Here is a 26,624-nt window from a genome sequence, read left to right on the forward strand (position 1 = left end):
AGACAGCATTTTGGAAGTTCTTTCATTTCCCTGAAATACAATTGATCTGGTGCCTGAGATTTTTAGCTCATTTAGAGTAATAAGGTGCTCTTGTAAAAATCTCTTGCTTATTTTGGGCTTCATTTTCTTTGTACAGTCTGATGAGTATTCCTTGACAGAATAGACAAGGTGAAGAAACTAAGTGGCTCTGCTTTCTATGCCATGTCTATCCTTCCCCATTCTGGCCCAATCAGTAAACTTTTGTCCTTCTAGATCTTTCCCCTCTAAATAGAAGTAAAATGGCCCAGAATACTGTCTTTGACATTTTCACAAACCTCCATTCATTGCAGCCTTGGCTTTTCTTCTGAGTTGCTGAGGTTGTGCATTGTTCATTGAATATTTATCCTTGGTTCTATGCTCCTTATTTCATGCTGGGTTCATAACCTTTTAGAGTCTGAGCTCACTTAGAAATCTTCTGTAAAGTGACATGGCTCCCATGAGATGTCGTGATTGTTTTATATTTTCTTTTAACATCATAATACTGTCAAATTTTGATTTTTATAATCCTAACAGGCCACTTGATCCATTTTACCCTTTAGAATTAAAACTCATGGGATCACTACATTTCTCCTTTCTTAATGTAATCTGTATACCCTGAAACATCCCTGACAATCAGACATTGTTTGGATATATATATATACAAATTTTATCATTATGTATGTGGATAAAAGGGCAAATTATAACATCATCTCTGCGGATTGATTCACTGAGTCTGTCCTCAAGTACCCTAATTAGGCTTCAGAGTCATTTTAATTGATAGAAAAAAACTGAGGTCTGACAATCAGCCTATGTCTTAGTTAGTTCTCTTTGAGCATTACAAGAGTTTATTTGGAACATGTAAGTTAAGAGTGGAAGATTTTAAATTCATTGTATCTTTTTTTACACTTATATTTTTGATATATTTTATTAATTTATTCTTGCTACATCTCAATGGTTATCCCATCCCTTGTATCCTCCCATTCCTCCCTCCCTACCATTTTCCCCTTACTCCCCTCCCCTATGACTGTGACTGAGGGGATCCTCCTCCCCCTGTATATGCTCACAGGGTATCCAGTCTCTTCTTGTTAGCCTGTTATCCTTCCTCTGAGTGCCACCAGGTCTCCCCATTGTGTCTTTTAACATAGCTGAAGTAGTATGTTAAGAAGTTTAAAATGATATTACAATCACATGTTAATTGGAATAAAAATTCATATTTAAAACATAAATATATGTGGGAGGAGGTCAAGAGCTTGTTTTTATATGGGATTTGAACTTGCTACATTTAAATCATGGTTTAATCTGTGTAATATTCATATTCTGCCATCTAATGTGTCTTTGTTTATTTCAAATACTATTGGAAGTACATATATACTTTCTGTTCTCAAGACTACTTTTCTTCTTACTGTAAGAAATTATTAATTTTGAAGTCATTGGTACAATCTAGACTTTGTTAGGCTTAACAATAGTGGCTACATAAAGCAGGATATAAAAATGGTCATAAGACTGGCAAATTCACAAATATTAAGCATTCAGTCTAGTCACTTTTGCCAGTTGGTTTAGATCAGGAAATCAACATTTCAATTAAAAATTAGAACAATTATATTATCTTAAAAAGATGCCCCATCCTCCTTCCTGTCAAAGTCTACTTCCTATAAGCATATAATGTACATGATTTCTATCAGAATAAATTGGTTTTGTCGTTTCTGGAATTCATATAAATAGAATACTATAATATGTACCACTTGGATTATCACATTTTTTGAGATTCACCTCTATTCCTTTTGATGGCCCATTAATATTCCATATATGAATATGGATTTTCTGTTCTCCTTTTGAAGGATATTCATATTGTTTTCAGATTATCATACCATGAAAACATATGTATACATTTTTTGTATACGTGTATTATATAATGTCAACTGGACAAGCAAAATGGCTCAGAGGTTAATGGTGCCTATTATAAGGATTGGTGATCTGACTTGGTCTCTGAGGCCTGTATGGTAAAAAGGAAGAACTAACTAATATCCAAAAGTTCTCTGAGTGGGCATTGAACAGTGTGACATGCCCATCCCCTCTACAAGTAAACAAGTAAATATATGAATAAATATAAAAATAAGATATTGTCAACCAGTTTTATAAAGTTATTTTGACATTTTAATGGTGCCAAATGATGGTGGAGGGCTCTGTTTATTCTCCTATGTTATCAAGATTTGATCTTTAAAAATAAAACTATTTACTCATGTTACATTCAAAATGCTCCTCCTCCTTCCTTTCCCCTAGTCTCTGCCCCTCCAGTTAGGTCACCCTGGCATATCAAGTTGCATCAGGACTAAATTCATCCTCTTCCACTAAGACCAGACAAAACAGCTCAGCTACAGGTAGTGATATGAAAGCAGGCAACTGAGTCCATGTCAGAGACGCCCTTTGCTCCTCTTGCTAGGGGACCACACATGAAGAAAAACCTGCCCATCACTTACATATTTTGGGGAGGCTAAGATAAGTACATTCATGGTCCTTGGTTGGTGCTTCAGTCTCTGTGAGGCCCCATGATCTTCTTGTGGATTTCTTGTCTCTTCAAGTTCTTTCTATCCTTCCATCCAGTCTTCCAAAAGACACCCACCCCACCCAAAGCTCTGTCTCATATTTGTCTGTGAGTCTCTGCATCTATTTCCCTCTGATGCTGGGTGGAGCCTCTAAGAGGATAGTAATGTTACATTCTTGCTCCTGTCAAGTGTGTCTTTCTGGTTCTGGGTTACTTCACTCAGCATGATCTTTTCTAGTTCTATATATTGGACTGCAAATTTCAAGATTTCCTTGTTTTTAATAGCTGAGTAGTATTCCATTGTGTAAATGTACCACAATTTCTGTAGCCATTCTTTGGTTGAGAGACATCTGGCTTGTTTCCAGAGTCTGGATACTGTGAATAAAGTTGCTATGACCAAAGTAAAGCGTAGAAGCTCAAGATTTGATCTTGTCAATGATTGCCATTTCACAATTTTACATAATACGATATAGTATATGGTAGTTTTAATGTACATTGCTCCCGAACCTGCCACTATTAATCATTGCCTTTTGTGCCAAAGGACATTCATATATACATGCCCTGTTCAAGACTATACCTTGTTTATTGTTAGATGACTTGTTATGTGACTTTGAGCTCCTTTTTGAAAGATCAAATTTGGAGGTTAGAAGGAAAATTTCTTCTTTGGCTTCTATTACTCTTAATTGTTTTAAAGTTAATTCAAATATAGTGCTGCTATTGAGGAAAAAGTACCTTGCCTTCATAGAAACACTGTGACATGGCATTTCTGGCAGCAGTATGAATGTGCAAGTTTTTCATTTTCTTTGATCAGCTACTAAATAATTTTTTCATAACCATCAACAATGATTTTTTTCATTTAGAGAAGCACTATATGATTAAAAACACAGAAATGGTTTTAGTACTAATTTTATCACATGTGCCATCAATGTGCACAAATTCTTATATTCAGTAAAAGATCAATTCATTCACATAGATATTTAGTTTTAATAACTTCAAAATGAACATGTTAGAAAACTCAAGTATAATCACAAATTTCAAATTGAAATCATGGCACTTAAATACGATAGATTCTGAAAAACATCATAAAATAAACCTAATATGTGTTGCTATGTATCTTATAAAATTAACAGATAACACCCTGTTCATTTGACAGCATTTAGTATGTTCCCTTTACTTATCCATTCAAAAAAATAATTCTAATTACCATCATGTACCAGACAAATGCTTGGGATGTGAGAAACAGGATGGTAAGAAACATTTTGTTTCTGCTTCCATGGAGCTCCTGGTCTAGTACATTTGTGTACATGGAGTATAATAATTATAACAGGAGAAATGTGTTTGTGTGTGTTGAATGAGAGAGAATGGGTAAAGTTCTGAAGAATCACCAGAGCATCCACATTGCAGTGGAAGAGCCTATGTGTGCAAAAGTGTGCATGTAGAATTAGGAAGTCATTTTCATAAGCCTGAATACATTTTCTACGGAGTTGATATAAAATTCTCAATGTTTCCTATGTTATTTGTGTTTCAGTAGGCAAGATCACAAGTATTCTTTTAATTAGAAAATCTACCATTAGACTTTCCTATCTGGAAGATTAATCTACAAAGATTCTACCCAGTATTGTATAGGGAAAGATTTTGAGGGAAAGCAATTTGAAGGATGTATTCCTAAATGACCACAGTGTGTACAACTGCAAAAATGGGATCAACTGTTCAAGAACTAGAAGAGAATCAGTAAGACAGACAGTAGTCTATGGAAAAGTAAGTGCCTGTATCAATAGATGATTTGATAGATCCTAGACTAGTAAATGAGAATATGCACATGCTCATTCAAATAAGTCAATAAAGAACCTCTTTCTTGAGATTTTGAAGGCTTTTATTTGTCTTATACATCAGTTTCTATTAAAAAAGAAACTTCTCAAATAGATTCTGCAAAACATAACAAAGCCTTTGTGTTTGAAGAAACTTAGAGTAAGTAAAACCTGTCCATTAATAAGATATAAAAGCCATAGTAACATGGTTAAAGCATGGAGAATACTTTGTAGTGAAAACTTATAAAGTTTTCTCAATTCTTGTTTTCTAGAACCCATCTCCAATAGAATCCAGAAAAAAAAATGTTTATTCATGGCCTTGAAGAACACACTGTGGCCTATCCGATGTATTCTTTTTTTTTTTTTTTTTTTTTTTTTTTTTTTCCATTTAAAGGTATCTGTAATTTTATGTAAGCTTCCTGGCAATAAGCACAAAAAAGAAATCATTTTCAAAAGGGCTGCAAATAATGGCTGGAAAATAATTCCCTGGACACGTTTTTTTTAAATGGAAAGATGCTTAACGTTGACTGGTAGATTAGGAGGAAAACCTTGTTAAAGCCAAAACCTTAGGACACAATTTCATTCCATAATTGCTTCTTGAGACAACTCTGCTCTAGTTTGTTTTCACCTCTGTAATTATTGCTGGATTTTAGAGATTCATATGGATAATTGAGGCAGTTCTGACAAATGATTTTCTCAAGTTCTCATTTGTTTTAGTGTCATGGATTCCTTTCATTTGTATGCAGTTAATAAACACACGTACAGCCAATGTTTTAGAAAATGCTAATAACAAAGAATAGATCACAGTGCCTGATGCTTTGTCTTTCCAGGATTATGCACAACCTGACATTGTTGTTATTTTTGCCTTCTATCATTAGATTCTACAAAACACAGGGATGTAAACATACAATAGATAATGAGTTACAAATTAAGAAACTTAACAGCAGGTATTAGAACATGAATAAAAAAAATAAACTTGTGTTTAATGGCTTTATAACTGGAGAGGGGAACGTAAAAAATTCTACATCACTATGATGCCCAATTTGGTTTAGATGTATAGTGTTAGTTTGTCTTGGGGCTCCTCTAATCTAAACTGAATGCTTAAAAGCAATGAATAGATGTTAGTCAGATTGCTTTTATAAGCCTTTTCTGTCTCATTTATGGGTCTTTCTATCCTCAAGGTCCTGGGAAACTATTCATTTTCCTGATAACTTATTTGTGGTAAGAAATAAGTGTCTGAAAAAAAACCTCAATTAACTTTAATGGCCTTTTTCTATATTAGTATAGTATAATTTCCTAAAATTTACTTTGAACCTTTGAAAAATTAGAAACCAACCCAATGCCTGGTGACATCATGTCTATGCTTAGTCGCTATGCATCAAACATTCTATTCAGCAGTTACCAAGCTGATCATTGTTTAACAGTGCACGAAACAACTGGAAAAAAACTGTCTTCAAGGTATTTATAATAACAGTAGCCACAAATTCCTTGTTTCTTATGCTAATATTTTCTCACATTCCCAAATACACACACACACACACACACATACACACACACACACACGTGTGTGCATATACAGAGTTGTAATTACATACATGCCCACACAATTTACTGATATATGTGGCTTTCAAAACTAAAAAAATCCACAGTTGTATTACATAACATTGTACATAGTTATTTGGGTGCTGTGGTGTCCTCCATTATATTCCAGTTGTTGATAAAAAAGTAAAAGCTTAAGTATCATTCATAGCATCGTATGTAAAAACAAGTCTTACCTAAGTAGATATGGTGGAGAATCACATTTGATACAATGCTTATATGCTTTTAAAATTTTACTACATTGTACAACCACTTAGAGATGTTGCCATAGTAAAAACACATTAAATTCCTAACAAATCAAACAATAGAGAGTTTGTTAAAAGACAAACTCCTCTTTCCTCCCCTCCCCTCCCTCCCCTCCCCAAATATTTCAAATTTATGGCTTCTCTTACTTTCCTAGTTATTTTTACACACACACACACACACACACACACACACACACACCACAAGAAAATAAGTACATATATTTTTATTAGAAAGTTTATATAAATTAAACTACACCAATAAACTGTGCATTTAATCAAACATTTCATGTTTATATTCCATTCTATTCTCACATTAATGTTACTTTAAATTATTGTGTTGCTATTTCAATAAACGCATGCATGTATATATTGTATTCTGGTTTGCCCTCCATTTTTAAAAATAAATACTGTATAGCTACAAATTGATAATACCTCTAGAAAGAAATGAGGAGTTTTAAAATTACTTATTTCTCCTTTCAAATATCCTGTGCTAAATCCAATATTTCTTTGCTTACATTAAAAATGTCCAAAGAGTAAATATTTAACCTGCACCAGAAACCAATCTAACAATTATGTAGAAAGAACTGCATGCTCAAATCATGTGCTCTGTAACCAAGATCACTTAACAAAGAGCAAGCATGTCTGTCAGACATGATCTGCCTTTTAGCAGAGAAAGAAAATTTTGTTTTCTTAAGAAATCAGAGTAAATGTAGAAAAAAAAGATTTGAAGTGTTCTCAGGCATTTCCCTAAAGTTCTTATGAATGATTTAGAACCTGAGAAGGAGTGAATAAATCTGTGAATCCAAAAAATGTTAGCATTGATTTCAACACAGAAAAACATATTTACTTTACAAAGTTGTGTACTTTATGACAGCAGTTCTCTTTAAAGCAATTCAATTGACTTTGGAGAGTGGCAGAATACCAACATCCCACAAAACACATTGAAACAATCAAACAAACTAATGCAGTTTAAAAAGCATATGATTCTAATGTGTGTGTGTGTGTGTGTATTGATCTATGTGTAGTGATTTGGGTGGGTTGGTATGGAAGGGATTTGTTGGGGTAAACATGATATCCCTTTGAATAACATTTGTGTTTAAAACTAAAGAGAAAAATACATGTATATATACACACACTACTTCCTACATGTGGTCCTTAAGGCACTTCATGATAAATTCACTTGGTATATGTTAACAGATAATAACAATAATAATAAAAAATAATAAAATAGTTGCACATCCCTATTATCGTGAGATAAGTACAAGTAAATAAATTTTTATTACAATTTGATACTAATATCTCATCACACAAATTGCTAATGTACTTTCTTTAGTTCGTTGGCAAAATGTTTGCTTTGGGAAGGAAGCTGTCTAAATCTGTTTTTAAGATAAATTTCTCCTTTTAACAACTATCATTATCAAGAGCAAACATTAAATTGCACCACTGAACATGCTTACTTTGTATCTCAATGGAAAGAGAGGTTACTAAATGGGATCAAACAGACCATCTCCTAGCCCTCATTCTTGTTGAAAAGAAAATTCATTAAAAAGTATACATCTGGTTTCACTGTTTTTATTGATGAAATATAATAAATATTTAATGAAATGGGAATAAAATGGTACCAAGAGAAAAAAGAGGCTAAGGGGGGTGGATTTAAAAAAAATCTTATGTTCATTTACAAAGACTGGCTCTCTTCAGTTTGATTTAGTTTGCAAAGTACTAGCAAAAGCTCTTTCGGTCTTTTTCCAAAAGTTGAATCTCTGGTACTCTTAAAGTCTGGAGATGTATATCATTGTCAAGATATAATGCATTCTAGCTAAAAGATAGAATGGAAGACATTCCTTTACCCTGAGACATGGAGCTAAACTTTTGAGGAGAAGGTTCGGAGAGCAGGCTGCTGAGACACATAGGGGAAAAGAACTTGATCTTGAAATTAAAAGGTAATCCCGATTCTTACTTTTCTCATTCTGACACTCCCTGTTCTTGATTCTCCACCTCCTAAAAGCCTCATTCCTTGCTTTCAATTTGGCCTTTCCTGAAAATGCTTAAAGCTTTAGCCATGTTTCAGTCTTTCTCAGTGTGCTGAGTAGCTAGCTGCCCATGCAGAATCATGAGGTATGCCACCAGGATGGAAAAACCTAGTTCACAAATGAGCTGAGCTGATATGTGCTACCCCTAGGCCTACTATGTACCATGGGAATTTGTCTCTTTTGGATTGCTTCAGTACAAAAACTCTTTGTAGGAGAATGATCTTTAAATAGCACAGAAGAAAAGAGATAAAGTAGCATGAGTTTGTGAAATTCCATCAGCGTATTCACCTAGATTTGTCACACTTTATTTTCCATTCATTGTATTTTCATTCAACTTTGGACACATTTTCCATTCATTGAATTTTCATTCAACTTTGGACACATTTATAAATATACTATTCTAAAATGTATTCAGTATGTCACATAAAAGATAAGGGGATCTTTATTTCATATTCTTCCATCTGTAAGCAATTGGCATCTTACCTTACTTGCGTTTCTTTTTTTCTCCCCTCAATTTAACCAGACATAAAAGACTTAGATGTGCAGCAGTGTCATTTTCTATGATTTCAGGTTAATTTTGATTGAAAAGATAGCTAAGAGTCATGCACTTGTTATCAGGTAAACATGGTACTTGTTCTTCCCTGTTCCCGCCATCCATATGGAATTGCCCCCACCTTTGTTTTATAGCATATCAGTTTTATATACCCTCATTCTATAGTACTCCGCATTGCTAAGATTCTGATCCTTGAATCTTGGCATGGAAATCTTGGCCTTTGTGTTTTGAATGAGCTCCCTGGGAGAGTCTGATGTACACTCCTTATTAAGAATGAATGTTTAAATATTGGGATCAAACCACAAAAGCTTTTCTAACGATATTGAATAATCCAACAGATTTAATTATGATTTTCATTTTCTCCAATACTAAAACTAGATGTTAATTGCTAGGAAAGTAGATAAGGATGCCTACATCAACAGTATATTAATATGATATCAAAGCCTAGAAGATTCATGGGTAATGAATAATTTAGTACTTAAAATATTTATACACTATAGAATTAAAATTAATGTTTTTTTAATTTGTGAATGAAGTTGAGACTTTACATTTAATTTTATAAATCAAATGCTATCATTTTGTGTGTTATAAGCTAAGAATGAAACAGCATATGCAATTTTTATTTCCTTTTTGATCCATTATTTTTCTCTCTTATGCATTATCACTGAAATTTTTTAATTAGAACATACACAATAAATGTTTCTTCTGGCTAAAAAAAATCTTCTCACATAAATTTAATACACTATTTAATGAGGACTTTTACAAATTAAAAAAAAATCAAAGACTTTGATTTAGGATTCTGTATAAAAGAGATTTAGAATTAACAATTTTAAATAATCACTCCATTTTAGCTATAAATTTCTATCACTTATATGCAATGTTTAAATAGTAAACATCAGCATGTGTATTTGAAGAAGGCATATTTTCATTTTAATTGTTCTGTAAAATGACCATCAAATGAAGATCTTAGCATTTTTGTTGACTTCTAAGGTTATTTCATTGTAAGAAATATGCTACCAAAATTCTTGTATTTAAAAGGTAAGAGTATGAGATAGATTGCTTAGTGGTTACAAATGTGTATTTCTCTTGCATCATATCAAGGCTCTGTTCTAAGGACATCTGATACACTTTTCTGACATCTTCAGGCACATTCATTTATGTGGTATACATAAACTCATGCAAGCAAATACACAGGCATTTAAAAACATAAATAAAATTATAAAATTGTTAGTAATAAAATAGTTTGATGCTGAGGAAGAATTAAAGTCTTATATAGAGATGACTTAAGTTTTTAATTTATTATGATTTTTTTCAGATTACACAGCAATTGTTATACCCTCGCTAGTATTTTCACATTCCCACCCTCACTCCCTCTTCTGCTCTATTCCCCTCTCCTAGGCCTGTGACACAAGGGGACCTCCTCCCCAACCATATGGCCACAGCCTATCAGGTTTTGTGTGGATAGGCTGATTTCCCTTCCTCTTTGTGCCCACCGGGCACTACCAAGAGGTAGTGGTCAAATAGGGGGCACCAGAGTTCATGTCAAATGCAGTCCCTGCTCTCCTCACAACTGTAGAGAATAAGTTGCCTTATGGCTATATCTGAATAGGTGGTCTAGGTTCACTGTATGCATTATCCTTTGTTGATGCAACAGTTTGTGCAGACTCCCCTGGATCTAGTTCCTGCAGCCTTGATACTCCCCTCCGGGAACTTCTATTCCCCCAGAGTCTAGCAGTGAGTCCCAGCATCTGTGTAGATCCCCCACTGGGTGGATCTCTCAGATGACATCAGTGTTGACCTAATATCCACTTGTAAGTGAGTATATACCATATGTGTCTTTCAGGGTCTGGATTACCTCACTCAGAGAGATTGTTTCTAGTTCCATCCATTGGCTTGCAAATTTCAAGATTTCCTAGTTTTTAATAGCTGAGTAGTATTCCATTGCGTGAATGTACATACCACACTTTCTTTATCTATTCTTGGATTGAGGGACATCTAGTCTGTTTTCAGATTCTGGCTATTATAAATAAAGTTGCTATGAACATAATTGATCACATGTCTTTGTTGTATTGTGGAGTGTCTTTCTGGTCTAAGCCCAGAAATGGTATTGCTGGCTCTTGAGGTAAAAACAATCTCAATTTTCTGAGAAAATGTCAGATTTATTTGCAAAATGGTTGTACAAGTTTTCACTCCCACCAGCAGTAGAGGAGTGTTCCTCTTTCCCCACGTCCTTGCCAGCATGTGCTGTCACTTGAAATTTTGATCTTAGCCAATCTGATAGGTGTAAGATGGAGTCTCAGAGTCAGTTTGATTTGCATTTCCCTCATGACTAAGGACATTGAGATTTTCTTGAGGTGTATCTAGGTTATTCAGTATTCCTCTGTTAAGAATTCTCTTTTTAGCTCTATATCCCATTTTTAATTGGATTATTTGGTTTGTTGGTCTTTAATTTCATGAGTTCTTTATATATTTTGGATCTTAGCCCTCTGTCAGATGTAGGCTTGGTGAAGAAACTTTTCTAGTCTATAGACTGTGGATTTGTTCTCTTGGTAGTGTCCTTTCTCTTACAGAAGCTTTTCAGTTCCATAAGGTCCCATTTATTAATTTTGGACAATAGAGCCTGAACTATTGGTTTTCTGCTCAGGAAATTGTCTCCTCTGCCAAAGAGTTCAAGGCTCTTCCCCAATTTTTCTTCTAACAGATTTGGTGTGTCTAGTTTTACGTTGAAATTTGGACTTTAGTTTTGTTCAGGATGATAAATATGGATTTATTTGCATTTTCTACATTTTGATATCCAGTTATACTACCACCATTTGTTGAAGATGCTATCTTTTTCCTTTGTATGATTTTGGCTTCTTTGTCTGTAATCAAGTGTCCATAGTGTGTGCAGTTTTTTTTCTTGGTCTTTGATTTAATTCCAATGATCAACCAACTTATTTCTATGCCAGTACCATTCAATTTTTATTACTGTTCCTCTATAGTACAGCTTGAAATCACAGATGCAGATTCTTCTGAAAGATCTTTTACTGTACAGGATTATTTTAGCTATTCTGGATTTTTGTTTTGTTTTTCCATATGAAGTTAAGAATTGATCTTTCAAGGTCTGTAAGGAATTTTGTAGGTATTTGATAGGGATTGTTTTGAATATGTAAATTGTTTTTGGTAAGATGGCCATTTTTAACATGTTGATCCTCTTGATCCAAGAAGATGGGAGAATTTTCCATGTTCTGATATCTTCATTTTTTCATATAAGGCTTTCACTTACTTGGTTAGAGTTACACCAAGATACTTTAGTTTATTTGTGACTATTGTGGAAGGATGTAGTTTCTCTAATTTCTTTCTCAGCCCATTTGTCATTTGTATACAGGAGGGCTATTCATTTTTTTTTAATTAAACTTGTTTCCTACCACTTTGCTGAAGGTGTTTATCAGCTGTAGGAATTTCTGGTGGAATTTTGGGGGTCACTTTCATAGACTATCATATCATCTGTGAATATTGATACTTTGACTTTTTCCTTTTTGATATGGATCCCCTTGATGTCTATTTGTTGTCTTATTTTTCTGGCTAAAACTTCAAGTACTATACTGAAGAGAATTTGGAGAGAGTGGGCAGCCTTGTCAAGGTCATGTTTTAGTGTAAATTCTTTCAGTTTCTCTTCATTTAATTTGTTGTTGGCTATTGGCTGGCTGCATATAGCCTTTATTATGCTTAGGTATGTACTTGATCTCTCTAAGACTTTAAACATGAATGGAAATTTGATTTTGTCAAATGCTTTTTCAGCATCTAAGGAGATGATCATGTGATTTCTTTTTAGTTTGTTTATAAGTTGATTAAATTGATGTATTTCTTTACAATGAACCATGCATGACTGTCTGGGATGAAGCCTACTTGGTCATGGTGAATTACATTTTTGATGTATTCTTGGATTTGATTTGCAAGTATTTTATCAATTAGTTTTACACCAATATTCATAAGAGAAATTGGTCTGTAATTCTCTTTCTTTGTTGGGTCTTTGTGAGGTTTAGGTGTCAACATGACTCTAGCTTCATAAGAGTTTGGTAATGTTCCTTCCATTGCTCTTTTGTGTAATAGTATGAAGAGTATTTCTATTAGCTCTTCTTTGAAGGTCTGGTAGAATTCTGAACTGAAACCATCCATCCCTGGGCTTTTTTTGGTTGGGAGACTTTTGAAGACTGTTTCTACTTCCACAGGAGAAATAGAACTGTTTACTTTGTTTACCTGAAGTTGATTCAACTTTGTTAAGTGGAATCTATCAAGAAAATGGTCCATTTCATTTAAATTTACAAATGTTGTGGTGTGTAGGCTTTTGAATTAAAACCTAATGATCTTTGGATTTCCTTGGTCTGTTTTGTTCTGTCTCCCTTTTAGCTTCTGATTTTGTTGATTTGGATAGTGTTTCTCTGACTATTACTTAGTTTGGCTAAGGGTTTGTGTACCTCATTGGTTTTCTCAATGAACTAACTTTTGGTTTCACTTAAATTTGAATTTTTCTATTTGTTACTAATTTATTGATTTCAGCCCTGAGATCATTTCCAGCTGTCTACTCCTTGTGTGTGGGTCTGCTTCTCTTTTTTCCTAGAACTTCCAGATGTGCTGTTAAGTTGATTTTATGAAATGTTTCCAATGTCTTCATGAAGGTGAATAGTGCCATAAATTTTCCTCTTAGCACTGCTTTCATTTTGTCCCATAAATTTTGGTAAGTTGTACCTTTATTTTCATTAAATTTTAGTAAGTCACTAATTTCTTTATTTATTTCCTGACCCAGTTATCATTGAGCAGAAAGTTGTTCAGTTTCCATGTGTGTGTAGGCTTTTTTAAAATTTCTGATGTTACTGAAGTCCAGCTTTTGTCCATGGCTGTTTATAGGATATAAGGTATTATTTCAATCTTTTTTATCTGTTGAGGCTTGTTTTGTGACCTACTTTATGGTCAATTTTGGAGAAAGTTCCATGAGGTGCTGGGAAAAAGGTATTGTATTTTGTATTGGCTGGAAAGTTCTGTAGACTTCTGTTAGTTCCATTTGATTCATGGCATATGTCAGTGTCACTATTTCTCAAGGTAGCTTCTGTTTCATTTACTTATCCTCTGATGGGGGTGAGTGTGGGGATCGATGTGGTGTTTAGACTTAATAATGTTTCTCTTAGAAATGTGGGTGCCGTTGTATTTGGAGCATAGATATTCAGAACTGTAATGTCATTTTGGTTGAGTTTTCCTTTGATGAGTATGAAGTGTTCTTCCTTATCTCTTTTTAATAATTTTGGTTGAAAGTGTATTTTATTAGATAATAGAATGTCTACTCCAGCTTGCGTCTTGTGTCCATTTGCTTGAAAGACTTTCTTCTAGCACTTTACTCTCATGTAATATCTATCTTTGTGGTTGACATATGTTTCTTGTATGCAGCAGATTGTTGGTTTCTCTTTACCCATACATTCTGTTAGTCCGTGTCTCTTTATTGTAGAGTTGAGACCATTGATGTTGAGAGAGATTAATGACCACTGACTGTTGGTCCTTTAGTTTTTAGATTGGTTGTAGTAATGTGTTTGTGTGCTTGCCTACCTTTTTGTTTCATGAAAATAAAGTTATCCATTTCCTGTGTTTTTCTGGGTATAGTTAACCTCCTTGAGTTGGAGTTTTCCTTCTAGTATCTTCTGTGTGACTGGATTTGTCAATAGGTATTGTTTAAAATTGTTTGTGTCACAGAATATCTTGTTTTCTCCTTATATGGTTAATGAAAGTTTTGTTGGGTATAGTAGTCTGGACTGCCATCTGTGGTCTCTTAGAGTTTGCAGGACATCTGCCCAGGCCCTTCTGCATTTTATGGTCTCTGCTGAAAAGTCGGGTTTGGTTCTAAAAGGTTTGTCATTGCATGTTGCTTGGCCTTTTTCCCTTGCTGCTTTTAATATTTTTTTATTAATTTATTCTTGTTACATCTCAATGGTTATCCCATCACTTGTATCCTCCCATTCTTCCATCCCTCCCATTTCCCCTTATTCCCTTCCCTTATGACTGTTCCTGAGGGAGATTACCTCCCCCTGTATATGCTCATAGGGTATCAAATCTCTTCTCGGTAACCTGGTATCCTTCCTCTGAGTGCCGCCAGGTCTCCCCTTCCAGGGAACATGGTCAAATGTGAGGCACCAAAGTACGTGAGAAAGTCATATCCCACTCTCCACTCTACTGTGGAGAATGTTCTGACCATTGGCTAGATCTGGGTAGGGGTTTAAAGTTTACCGCCTGTATTGTCCTTGGCTGGTGCCTTAGTTTGAGCAGGACCCCTGGGCCCAAATCTGCCTATCATAATGTTCTACTTGTAGGTTTCTAGGACCCTCTGGATCCTTCTACTTTGCTATTCTCCCATGCTTCTCTCATCTAGAGTCCCAATAGGATGTCCTCCCCTCTGTCCCAGTTTCCTGGTAAGTGAAGACTTTGGTGGGACATGCCCCTTGGGCTAATATGCAGATATAAGTGAGTATATACCATTTGAGTCTTCCTGCTTCTGGGTTAACTCACTCATTATGATCATTTCTAGCTCAATCCATTTATCCACAAATTTCAGGAATACCTTGTTTTTAAAAGCTGAATAGTATTCCATAGTGTAAATGTACCACAGTTTCTTTATCCATTCTTCTACTGAGGGACACTTAGGCTGTTTCCATGTTCTGGCTATTATGAATAAGGCTGCTATGAACATGGTTGAGCAAATTTTCTTGTTGTGTGCTGGAGCATCTTCTGGGTATATTTCAAGGAGTGGAATAGCTGGGTCTTGAGGAAGCCCTATTCCCATTTTTCTGAGATAGCACCAGATAGATTTCCAAAGTGCCTGTACTAGTTTGCATTCCCACCAGCAATGAAGGAGTGTTCCTCTCTCCCCACATCCTTGCCAGCATGTGGTGTCACTTGAGTTTTTGATCTTAGCCATTCTGATGGGTGTAAGATGGAATCTCAGAGTTGTTTTGATTTGCATTTCCCTGATGACTAAGGAGGTTGAGCATTTCTTTAAGAAGATGGAATGATCTTCCTTGCTCATGGATCAGGAGAATTAACATAGTAAAAATGGCCATCCTACCAAAAGCAATCTACAGATTCAATGCAATCCCTATCAAAATACTTACACAATTTTTTAAAGACATTGATAGTTCAATTCTGAACTTCATATGTAAGAACAAAAAACCAGAATAGCTAAAACCATTTTGTACAATAAAAGGTGCTCCGGAGGAATCTCCATACCTGATCTCAAACTGTACTATAAAGCAATAGTAATTAAAACAGCATGGTACTGGCACAGCAACAGGCTGGTTGATCAGTGGAATCAAAATGAAGACCCAGATATAAATCCACACACATATGGTCACTTGATTTTTGACAAAGAAGCCAGATCCATTCAATAGAAAAAGGATAGCATCTTCAACAAGTGGTGCTGGTCTAACTGGAGGTCTATGTGTAAAAAAATTCAACTGGACCCCTATTTGTCACCTTGCACAAAACTCAAATCCAAGTGGATTAAAGACCTCAACATAAAACCAGAGAGTCCAAGTCACTTAGAAGAAAAAGTGGGGAAGAGCCTGGAACATATTGGCACAGGAGACAACTTCCTGAATAGAACACCAACGGCCCAGGCCTTAATGTCAACAATTAATAAATGGGACCTCATGAGGCTGAGAAGCTTCCGTAAGGCAGGAGACACTGTCAAGAGAACCAAGCGACAGCCTACGAACTGGGAAAAGATCTTCATCAACCCTACATCTGACAAAGGTCTAATATCCAAAATATACAAAGAGCTTTTAATATTTTTATTTGGTCTGTACATTTAGTACTTTGATTCTTATGTGTTGGGAGGATTTTCTTTTTTGGTCTATGCTATTTCACTCTTTGGTGTTCTCTAGGCCTCTTGTATATTTATAGGCATCTCTTTCTCTAAATTGGAGGAAATTTTCTTCTAAGATTTTGTTGGAAATATTTTCTGGGCCTTGGAGCCAGGCTTCTTCTCTTTCTTTAATTTGTACTATCTTTAGGCTTCATATTTTCATGGTGTCCTTGATTTCTTGGAAGTTTTGCATCAGGAATTTTTTAAATTTAACATTTTTTTGATGGTTGCATCAATTCCACCCATTGTATCTTCTACACCTGAGATTCTTTCTCTATCTCTTGTATTCTGTTGACGATGACTACCTCTTTTCAGCTCTAAGTTCTTTTTTTCCAGGCTTCCTCAGTTTGTGCTTTTACTATAATCTTCAGATCTTGAACGGTTTTATTGATTTTTTTCACCTGATTTGCATTTTCCTGAATTTCTTCTAGTGATTTCTTCTATAGGCCGCTATCATGGACTCTCTAAGGGCCTCAATCTTCCTGTATTTGTTTACAAATTTTACTTATTTCCTCCATTATAATCTTCATTAGGACATATTTAAGGTCCCTTTTCTTGTGCTTCTGTTGTGTTAGAATTCACAAGGATGATTGTTTTTGGATAACTGGGTTCTGGATATAACACATTATTTTGGCTTTTAATGTTTGTGTTTTTATTCTGGCCTTTAAGCCATCTTGTTGTCTGACATAGGTTGTAGGTTCTGGTGTCCTTCACTGGCTGTTGAGAGCAGCTTGTAGGTGAGTGGATATAGGTTGAGACTCCTCACCTGCAAGGATCAGGGAACTATTTGTGTGGATCAGGTGCATGACTTGAGATCAGACCTTGGAACTTTCCGTGGACCATTTGGGTGATCTGATGTCAGATCTACCCATGTTCCACACCATGGTGTCTCCTTTTAGCAGAGAGACTCGAGCATTGGTGTTTTGTAGTCCAGAGTTCTGATTCTGTCTGAAACACAGAGCACTAGTGCTGTGCACTCCACCAGATGTACGGCTAGACCTTAGAGACAGTTCCCTTGCCTGCATGGACCTGAGAACTTTTGTGGATTGGCCAAGTGGCCTGATGTCAGATCTACTTGTGTTCCAGACTGTGGGTGTCTGCTGGGCTGGGAAATGCAGACACTGGTGTTTTGTAATATCCAGTTTAGTTTGATACCTAGAGAGCAGGCATTGAGTGTATATAGGCATGTGGCTAGACTTTGGAGATTGTGTACATACCTGCAGGGACTCAGGGATTTTCTGTGCATTAGCCAGGTGGCCAGAGACCAGAACCACCTGTGCTCCATATAACGTAGACCTCTCTCACCTGGGAATCACCAACAGGGGTGTTTTACAGTTTTCAGTTTGGTCCTTAGGTTGCATACTTGGTTGAAATAATTTCACTTTAATGAACAATTTCTTATGCTTTACTCTTAAATGTTCATTTAGGATAAATTGTAGAAGATATGTAACCATGACACCACCAGTAACTCATAAAAGTGTTCTTGTAGCAATAGATTTTTTTTTCAGATTTATTACTGTACATTAGAAGTTTCTTGATGGGCTGCTACTAAAAGCAATTAATTTTCAGTTTTATGCAACTGTATAATGCAAACTAGATTGACGCAAACAGAATTTGAAATAAATGTCTTTAATGTTCTAAGAACTTTTATTTTAAAAAGCTCCAGAAGTTAAAAAAAAACTTTAGCTAAAGTATATATGTTCTTTTTCACCTTTGTATTGACAGCTAACTAAGACATTCAAATACTTGGTTCATGTTTAAATTTTACAACACTTCATATACTAATAAACATATAAAATCCTTGTGGGGACAAGAAATTGAATTTTCTCTTGAGAAAACATCCTCTAGCTGACAAGCTTTCAAAACAAAACCCCAAGCTGAACTGAGAGGGTGCTTTTTTTACTAATATAAAACCTATCTTTCTGTGTTGTCTACATTGGATGTGGGTATGTCAGGTTCACTGAGCAACTTTCACTGTGAGATTTTCTATTTTGATCTTCAGTGTAACTGCAAATGGAAGCATGTTCTATAAACTTTTTCTCACATTAAAGGATGTTGGGTTTCATTTTTGTTTTGTGTTTCTGGTGGTTTATAGGAACTCCAGGATGGCATTGGGCAGCGACAAACTGTTGTCAGAACACTGAATGCAACTGGGGAGGAAATAATTCAACAGTCTTCCAACACAGATGTCAATATTCTAAAAGAAAAATTAGGAAGCTTGAGTCTGCGGTGGAACGAGATCTGCAAAGAGCTGGCAGAAAGGAAAAAGAGGTATTGTGTCAGAGATTTTTAGCAGAGCTAAATTATCCTTTAAGAAAGATTTCATTTCATGAAAACTTATAAAATAGGTGAAAGGTATTAATATCAAGAATCTATCAAGATAATCAATAGCAACATAGACATTTCTTGTCTTTTTCTTAGGTACTATAATATTTACTTGTTGCTCTTTAGTGCATTTTAATTGTTTTTAATATATTTTATTAATTTATTCATATTACATCTCAATTGTTATCCCATCCCTTGTATCCTCCCATTGCTCCCTCCCTCCCATTTTCCCCCTACTCCCGTCCCCTATGACTGTGACTGAGGGGGACTTCCTCCCCCTGTATATGTTCATAGGGTATAAAGTCTCTTCTTGGTAGTCTTCTGTCTTGAGGACCTTATAAATGTGATTAAATTGGACAATTATTTTTATGTAAATTTTAGTTTTTTGTTATTATTAATATTGACTACATACGCCTTGAAAAAAAACATATTCCTATTTTTTCTGATAGTGTTTGTTAACCTGAGTGACTAAAGTCTTGTATTGTTTAGATTCTAAATGGAATTTATGATTTAAGTGTAAAGATAGGGACACTATATCTGTTTACCAAAAAGTGCTAACATTTTATGTTTATGTAATTTAATAGAAAGTCTTATGTGCTGACTCATTGTAATCATAGGTTAGTTACAGCTAGGGATCTGTACTTTAAAATGTCAAAATCAGCTTCCTTAAGTTTTTAAAAATTTTTTTATATTTCTGACCTTATGTGCATAGAAATCAGCACATATCAAGTATACTTCCACACACATACACATATACACATAAATGAATGTGATTAAACAACAATAAAAAAAAACTTCTACAAGGGCAATGCTTTTATGTAGCAGTCATGTGTCTTTCTCAGGAAACATTGACAGTTTTGCTTCTTACTCTCTGTTACTATGTTACATACTCATTCCACTTGCAGTCTAGCAATAAACACATATACACAATACATTTTAAAGTTAGCTATTAAAGTGGAAAGTTGTCTGCATATATTTTATTTTTCACATTTACTTGGTAAACTATGTACATTAAAATGAGTGAGATTCATTATGACAGTGCATAAAGTTAAGTTTGTTAGGAATGGAACTTATTTTGTAGCTCAGGCTGGCTTTGACAATTCTACTGTCTCAGACTATGAAGTGCTTTTTCTTAAGTTTTTATAACTTAGCTTCAACAGTTGTTTACCTCATGTGACATTTTCAAAATAAATGTTTTTTTTCTTTAGATTTCCACTCATATCAGCTTTATGACAGAATTTCTCATATTTTTTTTACCCATTAAGTTTTGTGAAATGTAAATATGCTTCAAAATATAGGTGACAGTTCTTCACAGTCCATTTCTTGTTATTTAAAAATATCCAGTAGCAAATGTACAAATAATGTAATACTTCAAAAAGAATATATTAACATAAGAAATGTAAAAGGACTGTAATTATGAAACTATTGTTAATCAATAGCTTGTTTTCAGTGCAAGACAGATGGAGGTCAGGAGGAAACAGGAGTTATTTATATAACAGGTACAAAAGAAGATGCCTCTGCTATGTAGCAATGGTATTTTTTGTAATGATCTTTAAATTAGAAATACTGAACAGTTTTTAGCTCAGAATGCACACAAAGGAAGTAATATCAAACATAAATGTACAAAAATATTTGAAGCCATTCTGCTATATAGTTTTAGATTTCTCTTTTATAATACAACATATCCAATATTGAGGTAAATTCCCTGAAATGCTTAAATAGTAGTATATATCCATTAAATGTATAAACAGTGTAAAATATGGTAATGATGCAATTTCCCACACAGAAAGTTCCTTGTTCCTCTCACCATATATCAGAGGAACCTAGTATTATCTATATATTTAAGGATGATAGTTATGGCAATAATGATGTTATAGACACAAAAACAAACTTCATAAACAATGAGATGCAAATTAAAATATGTTATCTCTGAAGGGACGTTATAGAATAAAGCAAAGCAAGCCTCTATAAAAAGGATTTTTTTCAATTATGTGAATAAATTTGAATGGATGTCACAATCTTGAGTATACAAAAACATTTCTTTGCTTTTACGGACCTTAAAATGGAATTGAGCATTTTCTTGTTTTTGAATGTTGGCCAAAATCAAAATCAAAAAATAAATAAATAAAATGCACAGTAATAGTATGACTGTGAAATCATAGATATCTTCATTTGTAATGAAAGTTACTCTACATATCTCAAGATATTTTTCATTATTGTCTTTATTTTTACTTTCTAATAATCTAACCTTTAAAGTTTATATAGTATAATATGAAAGTGTAGTAATTATTTATAGTATATAAACTTCAAATTACCATAGTTAACATTTTTAGGTCCTTAAACATTATAAAAATTGGGATTGACTTATAGGAATTACATTATATTATGATATTAAATTATGTTAAAGTATACAATAAGTATATTCAATATACTTATTGATCAAATGGTAACTTGTATCAATTATGTTATCTTTAGAAGCTTTATGAATCTGCTTCCAAGAACACTAAAAATTATTTTACCTAGCTTTATTTACCTCACAAATGCAGTATTTATTACATATACATAAATATTATACATTCATAATAAGAACATGCATTATAGCACATTGTAATGGTTGCAATAGTTTTACAATGGTTTTAACCTACTTGGTTTCTCTGTGAATTTTGTAGTATTGACTTAATGTTAGAATTCATAGGTTTAAACAAATAGCCAAGGAAACTAATGGAATATATATATATATATATATATATATTTTACCCCTGGCAAGGCAACCTTGCCAGGCTACAGAGTAAGAGGATACAGGCTTTCCAGATGAGACTTGATAGGCTGAGGTCACATGTTAGGGGAGGGAGGAGGGCTTCCACTTTCTGAAGACTAGTAGAAGGGGGAGGGATATGAAGAAGGGAGGGTCAGACCTGGAGGTAAAGAGGGAGGGAGCTACAATAGGAATGCTATGTGAAAAAATTAAAAATGAAAAAAATGGAAAGATATAAATATATATCTTAGCTATATAACTCATAAATATATATAACATATAAATATTACATATTTTATAAATATATAATATATTTATATTATCGTATATAATAAATAACATATTATGTTAATATTATTAAAATATTAATTTATATTTAAAGATTATAATCCAGAGATTTCTCAATTTAAGGTTAAGTATTTCATTTTCATTAAATTTTATTTGTTTGTCTCGTTTTGCAAAAGTACTTCTCATGAATTATTGCACACTTTATATTATAACATTTTAAAACATGCATAGAATAAAATTTTGTCATCACTTGATTAAGGTAATAACTGTCAGAAATTTGGTCAAGTTAATTTTATTAGTAAATCATATTTTGGCACCAGGATCCACTTTTATATCCCTCCCTAACCAACTATTATATTAAGACATAAAATAACATTAATTTTGAAAAGATACTATTTACAAATGAGTTTATTATGCATATATTTATGTATATATATATACATATATTATCTGAAGATGCCAGTGTGTACCAAAAAATGTTTTGTCATTTTAGTTATGTTCTAATGAATTATATCTATTGTTCTTGACTAGTGGAATCTAATTCTGGCCTCTTGCTCAATACTGAGAGCTCTTTGGAGTTATCCTGGCTCTTTTTTGGAGTAAACTATCTTTGATACACTTGTCATTTTTTTAGAAGAAAGAATGTGCATAAAAACTAGCATACAGCAGTAGCCTCTTTAAAAATATATTGAATTCTCTGGCAAACAGTATCAGGATAAACAATGTTTGAATATTACTTTTGCAATGATCTATTTCAGAGCACATAGAAGTTAAAAGTTAACCTATGCATATTAAATAACCCTTATGGTGTAAGACTGACTGATTGATCCATGTTTATTAGTTATTTAAACATCTCTACAGGAATAATTTGCCTTCATATGATTGATGCTACTTTGTGCAAGAAACTTGACAATACAAACAAGATAATGGGAACCATCCTTTAATGTACTTAAGGGAATAAACCATTGTTTAAAGACCTTAGTTTACTGTTTGTAAGCAAATGGATGCTGTTAATCAGCAATGAACTTTATCTAATTCATTAAAGTCAGCCTAGTAGAACCTCTTCTTGAAAATCTCCATCAGCAATTCATATTTTTCTATTCACTCCTTGTAACATGACTCTTTTCTCTTAAGAGTTTCTAATTAGCACCTAATACAGACACCCCCTAATCCAAATAGCTTTCTGTTTTCAGAGTAAACCTAGCAGCTTTTTAACTATCCTATTTCTTAAAAACAACTGCCTAAACTTATAACAGGTTCGCAAACATTTTCACTGTATATACAGTCTTTTAAATGTGTACAACTAATTTATATAAGACAGTTTTAAAAACTTGCACACACATTCTAATTACACCCTCAGGATTGCTTCAGTTCCACCTTTAGTCTGTTTACTGTAATACTTAAACTTCCCCAGGTTCTCATCACTAGTTTTGACCTTGACTGTTACTTATATCATGGAGTTCTTAGTTTACAAACAAAATGCCCACAATTTGAACCCAGCTAGAAGTCATACAATTTTTCTATGAGCTCTATTTTGAAATAATTAATATTTAATTATTGAGACCAGTCATATTTTTTAAAGATTCTTTTTTTAAATCTGCTTCCTGTAATATTCCATCAGTATCTTTCTTGGAATTTTTAAGAATAAAATTATTTTTACATTTAGATTAGGACAGAAATTAGAAAATAAAATCTAAATATACTGGTATTTAAAAAATAAATAAAATTAACTCTCTTTTTGCAGTTATTTAAATGATCATGATCACTGTGTGGAGTGAAAATATTTAGCTGTCCTGGACTTGCTTTTTAGCCCAGTCTGGCCTTAAACTCACAGAGATCCTCTTGTCTCTGACTTCCTAAGTGCTGAAAGTACAGGGATGCACAAACACCACATGTAATAGTAATCTTATGCATGCTAGTCATATTTTTAAAGTAAGAATTCCTGCTTCTTTTGTTGTATATTACTTAATTCCAGTGGTGAGGCACGACTTCCAATGCTCTTTCTTTTCATCAATTTTAACTAAAAAATTATTTCAGGCAAGCTAACCAAATGTCTCATCTCTGTTCTAGTCCAGATATTAACTGTCAGTTGCCAAAAATGCAGAATCTAACAAATTATAGCTCTCTAATGGGGTTTCTAGAATATTCATGTGTACTTAGAAGTTTAAGAATGACTGTTTTTGGAAAGGAAGCATCATTTTCCTTTTACCATATCTATTTTACTTTACTCATAATCAGCAACCATTTCCTCATAGACATTTTAAAAATATTGCTATACCTAATAGAGACCCACGTCAGATGGTGATGGCGATGATAGTGGGGGAAAGGTGATAGTAGGAGTGGCAATGGTACACAATTTTGTCAGGCATGTTCTGTTGTAGCCCTTTCAATAACTATGAGATAGATTCTATTCTACTTTTAATTCTATAGAGGGCAATTGGGGAAACAAAATTAAATTCTTTGGCCAAGATTACACACCTACTAAAATGTTTGAACTTGCATGCAGATCCAAATCCGCAGTCCATAATCTAGATCCAATTTTGCCCCATCTGGCTCTGTTGGGCAGGAAAGTGTATACCTCAGTTGCTGCCTTCCAAATTTTCCACTTGCCTTAGGTGACCACCTTTCGTGACAGGGGAGCTGGACATGGACTTGATTTTTCAGTCATGTTGGCCATCACATTCACCAGCTCAGCTTATGACCTTCAGCAATTCCAAGTCCACTCACATTGCTTGAAAATTCTTTCCCTTTATTGTGTGTATTTTCTAGAACATTCTATCAGTCCCTCAAGACACAATTAAATATTCTATGAGTGAGACTATGTCTCAACTAGAAGCAAGTATGTTTTCTCTACAATTCCTTTTAATATTTTTAGTATACTGATTTTATGCATGCATCATGTTTCATACACATTGAAAGCAGGGTAGTATCTTCTTAGCTATATAACTCATAAAACTCAGGGAAACAGTTGATTCATTGTAAATATCCAATTATTTTTTTCTTAATTCAAATTAACACTGATATTCAAATTAAGCTAAACAGTTAATGTTTTGCACTGGACATTGTTAAATATGTTAGAATATATCTGAAGAACAAATTGTTAGATTTGTATTTACTCTTTTCTAATTTTAAAACAGTGAAGTAAATTCAGATAATAATCTTTTAGGTGCTCTGTAGAACATAGTAGTACACTTATGAGACAAGTAGATGCAGTAGCCTTTGCTTATAGAAAAAATTTGTTCTATAGTCAAAAAGTTGTACATTTAAATCATTCTTGCTGTATCATCACCAATGCATTTTGAATGAAATAACTGAAAATAATCCTAAAATATAATTTTATCCTCGTCTAGCCTATAGACAACTGATTTATTAGGTTAAAACCATATTATGATAAGCTATTTTTAGAGTGATCAGTTAGATATTATTACTATCCACAGGTGTCCTTGGAAAACCTAATTTCATTCCTTCTGTTCTCTGATGACTCTTGAAAAGCTTTCAAGGATATTCAGAATTCTTTATCACTTTATCAAAATATCTTTAATTTTTATGCCATATTTTATTTTATTTTTGCAAGTTGGCATTTTAGAGCAAAATAGACAAAGTAGGTGCAAATACACTGTTGTACTGACTGGTACTGACAGTGTCTCTTAAATAATTTTCCTTTGTTTACTCATAAAATTATGCTAAGGTCTTCATTCTTTATTTTAAAATGCCATCAATCTAATTTTGAGCTAAACGGCAGAGTAATATAGATATTTTAAAGGATTTTTGCTAACATCCTGGTACTATCTACATTGGTTCTTTCCATTAGATAAAAACACTTGCCTGTATTACTGTATGGGTTATGTCAACATCTGATATTTTCTAATCTTGATAATTAATTAGTATTATATAAAATGATGGCATAGTATTGTATAGAGAAAGAATCCTTTATTGTTGATAAGAAGTTATTTTTATAACCATGCAAAGCTTGGGTGAGCATATAAGATGTAATGAAATAGTTCATAGGTAGGCGTCTAAGAAGCACTCTTTGCCATCTTTTTCTTTTGGGTCCAATATCTAATAATCAGTCCAACTGCATATATCTGAATTAGAATTGCTTGTCTAGTTTCAAATGCAGCATTTTTTTATCTAAGCCTGGAGGCCACCTCATTTCTGCCTACTAAAAAGCTCCTATAAGTGATTGAATTTTTCTCTTGACCAAAGAAAATCTTTGAAGTTAAAACCAATTACTTTTTAGAGTTTCTATTTTATTTTTATGTATTTATTTTTATTGCTTTGTTGTTTTTGTTGCACATGCATGTGTGCGTGTGCGTGTGTGTGTGTGTGTTCACGCGCACAGGTGTGCATGCACAGATTCCTGTAGAGGTCGGAAGAGGTTATTAGATCCCATAAAGCTGAAGTTATAGGATGTAGCATCCCACATGTTTCTTGGGGTTCTGAGAACCAAACTCTGGTCCTCTGCATAATCAGCAAGTCCTCTTAACTGTTGAGTCATCTCTCAAGCCTCATAAGAGATAATTTTAGTGATATTACATATTGCATGTTCTTTTATGAAAGAAAATCAAGCGACACC

General features: G+C 33.8%; 1 protein-coding gene across 10 annotated transcripts in view; it reads left to right on the forward strand.

Annotated features, from left to right (window-relative positions):
• Window positions 1-26,624, forward strand: part of Dmd (dystrophin) — a 2,465,896-nt gene that overhangs the window by 1,605,508 nt on the left and 833,764 nt on the right. For all 10 annotated transcript variants that reach the window (XM_051140917.1, XM_051140916.1, XM_051140911.1 and 7 more), the window contains one exon: window positions 18,776-18,951. In XM_051140917.1, coding sequence (XP_050996874.1) covers window positions 18,776-18,951 — 176 coding nt within the window. The remainder of the gene's footprint in view (window positions 1-18,775; window positions 18,952-26,624) is intronic.

This window comes from Acomys russatus, chromosome X, assembly GCF_903995435.1.
Source record: "Acomys russatus chromosome X, mAcoRus1.1, whole genome shotgun sequence".
Lineage (NCBI taxonomy): Eukaryota > Metazoa > Chordata > Mammalia > Rodentia > Muridae > Acomys > Acomys russatus.